The 2393-nt window shown below is 37.0% G+C and overlaps 1 protein-coding gene across 1 annotated transcript; it reads left to right on the top strand.

The window, feature by feature from the left end:
- Positions 1–271: 271 nt before the first annotated feature.
- On the top strand, positions 272–2006 carry LOC107778316 (flavonol sulfotransferase-like). The gene has a single exon (XM_016598542.2). It carries the CDS (start codon positions 698–700, stop codon positions 1724–1726), a length of 1029 nt encoding a protein of 342 aa, XP_016454028.1. The 5' UTR covers positions 272–697; the 3' UTR covers positions 1727–2006.
- The last annotated feature ends 387 nt before the right edge of the window (positions 2007–2393 follow it).

Here is a 2393-nt window from a genome sequence, read left to right as displayed (position 1 = left end):
CAGATTCACATAAATTGGAACGGAGGGAGTACACTACTATGCTTAACATGCTGTTTGACCCTTTAAAATGCAAACGAGAAATGAAATTAAAAAATAAGAAAAATTATGTCAACGAGGGTAAATAACGGAGAAATTTATAAACAGTGAATTAAAGAGTAAATTTATTTACTAACTTCTAATATGTCTGTCAAAATTGAGACTGCTAATTACAGCTTTATGTTTGTATCCTAGAAGCACTACAACAAAAAAGGCTATCTATGCAATTTATTTCCAACATCTTACCAACAAAAAAGGCTATCTTCACTGCAATTTTTGACTGTGATCCAACTCTCATCTCATCTCCACTCTAGTTTTCCTGATTGGGCTTACCCTTTGCAGAGGAGAACCCATTGAGCTAATTGATATAGACAGTTTCTAAATGCTAATAATCAATGTGCTCAGTTATGGGAGGTTCACATGGGCCCTTGCCAATCTATTTCCAGACCAGCGACCACTGTTGAACAAGATAAGGAAGGTTGACATAAGAGGACAGTATGTGTTGTTATTAAAGTTGTGGGCGAGAGTTGAAAGTAAATCGCAAATGAAAATAGGACTAATTTGCAAATTACACAAATTCTTCCTCTATATCAATGGAGAAGCTGTCCCCTAAACTATCACCTTCCAATTTTAGATACTTACATTTCGCCCTTCCCAGAAAATGAAGTCATCTTCCCCTTCCAAAGCCAGTCGCTTATGTGCCAATATTGCTGAAAATTCCAAGGAAGTCATAAGCATGAAATACAAAGAGATAATATCAACCCTCCCTAAACGTGATACTCCCTATCCTCCTTATGAATTCTGCCAATACAAAGGCTTTTGGTTCCCTTTTAACTTCCTAGAAGGAATCGCATTTTTATCAGAGGTCTTCAAGGCTGATTCTTCTGATATTTTCCTTTGTAGTTTTCCAAAAACAGGTACCAATTGGCTTAAAGCCTTGGCCTTTTCTATTATGACAAGATCAGATCAACGTTTTTATGGCTCCACCAAGTTACCCCAAGAAATTGTACCAACAATGGAAACTGATTATGTCTTTAACCCTACTATTCTAGACGCCCATGAGTTGCCATTGTTTGCCACACATCTTCCTTACTCTCTTTTACCACAGTCTATATTAGACTCGGATTGCAAGATCGTTTACATATGTAGGGAACCCAAAGATACATTTGTTTCTCTATGGCATTTTACTAAAACACTTGAGAAAACCGTTGAAGAACTTAAGGATATCCGCAGTAATCCACTCGAACAGGAGTTCGAAGATTTTTGTGAAGGAAAATCGTTTTGTGGACCTTTTTGGGATCACGTTACAACATACTGGAAAGCAAGTGTAGATAGACCAAATAGAGTGTTCTTCTTGACGTACGAAGATTTGAAGAGTGATACTTTGGGTTATGTGAAGAAGTTGGCAGAGTTTATGGGGAAACCTTTCTCTCATTACGAAGAAGCGCAAGATGTGCCTGAAAAAATAGTGACTCGCTGTAGTTTCCAAAATTTGAAAAGTTTAAGCAATTTAGAGGAGAATAAGACTAGAAGTGCAGGACTGATCAATAATAGTTCATTTTTTCGAAAAGGAGAAATTGGGGATTGGAAGAATCTTTTGACGGAGGATATGGTGAAATCCATTGATCAAATAACCCAAGAGAAATTTCAGTGTTTGGGCTTTGACTTTCCCCATTTTGGCACGGTGTGAAAATACTGCCAAGGAATAAGGAGGAACATTTGTTAACGGGTTTCTCATAAAAGGTGCCTCAAATATTGCACAAGGTGAAGCAATATCAAGACATAGTACATAAAGTTGTTTAATGGTATAAAATAGTTCATTATGGGCTTTGCTTTTTCTTTTTGCTTTTTTACAAAGTGGGTTATGGGTCTTTGTCTCTTTCTCTTTCCCTTTTCTTTGTATAAGTGACCAAAATGTATGTACAGAACGGTGTGTGGAATGAAAATATATTCCTACTGATTTCATGGTATCAGAAGCAGGTGCTCTAATTTAGAGATCCTATTTCTCTATCTTTTGTTGTTTTCTTTTTTTTCCCTTTCACTTTTCTGTTCTATCATTTCCTTGCTATGGCTGTTACTTCAGAATCTGGTAATTCATCTGGAGAAGTCACACCCGGGACTATCCTTGATGCTGTCGTTGGGAACACCACAGCAGTAGCTTCAAATCTGGTGGATGGAACTTATCCATATTTTCTCAACTCTTCTGATTCTCCTGGAATGAACCTTATTAATATCAGTTTTGATGGAACCAGTTATGGAAATTGGAGAAAGGGGGGTATTAATTTCTCTTTCTGCTAAAAACAAACTAGGATTCATCAATGGTTCATGTCAAAAACCAGTTGAGAACTCACCTCTGT

Source organism: Nicotiana tabacum, chromosome 7 (genome assembly GCF_000715075.1).
Source record: "Nicotiana tabacum cultivar K326 chromosome 7, ASM71507v2, whole genome shotgun sequence".
NCBI classification, from domain to species: Eukaryota; Viridiplantae; Streptophyta; class Magnoliopsida; order Solanales; family Solanaceae; genus Nicotiana; species Nicotiana tabacum.
Note: the sequence above shows the minus strand (reverse complement) of the source record. Positions and strands in the feature narration are given on the sequence as shown.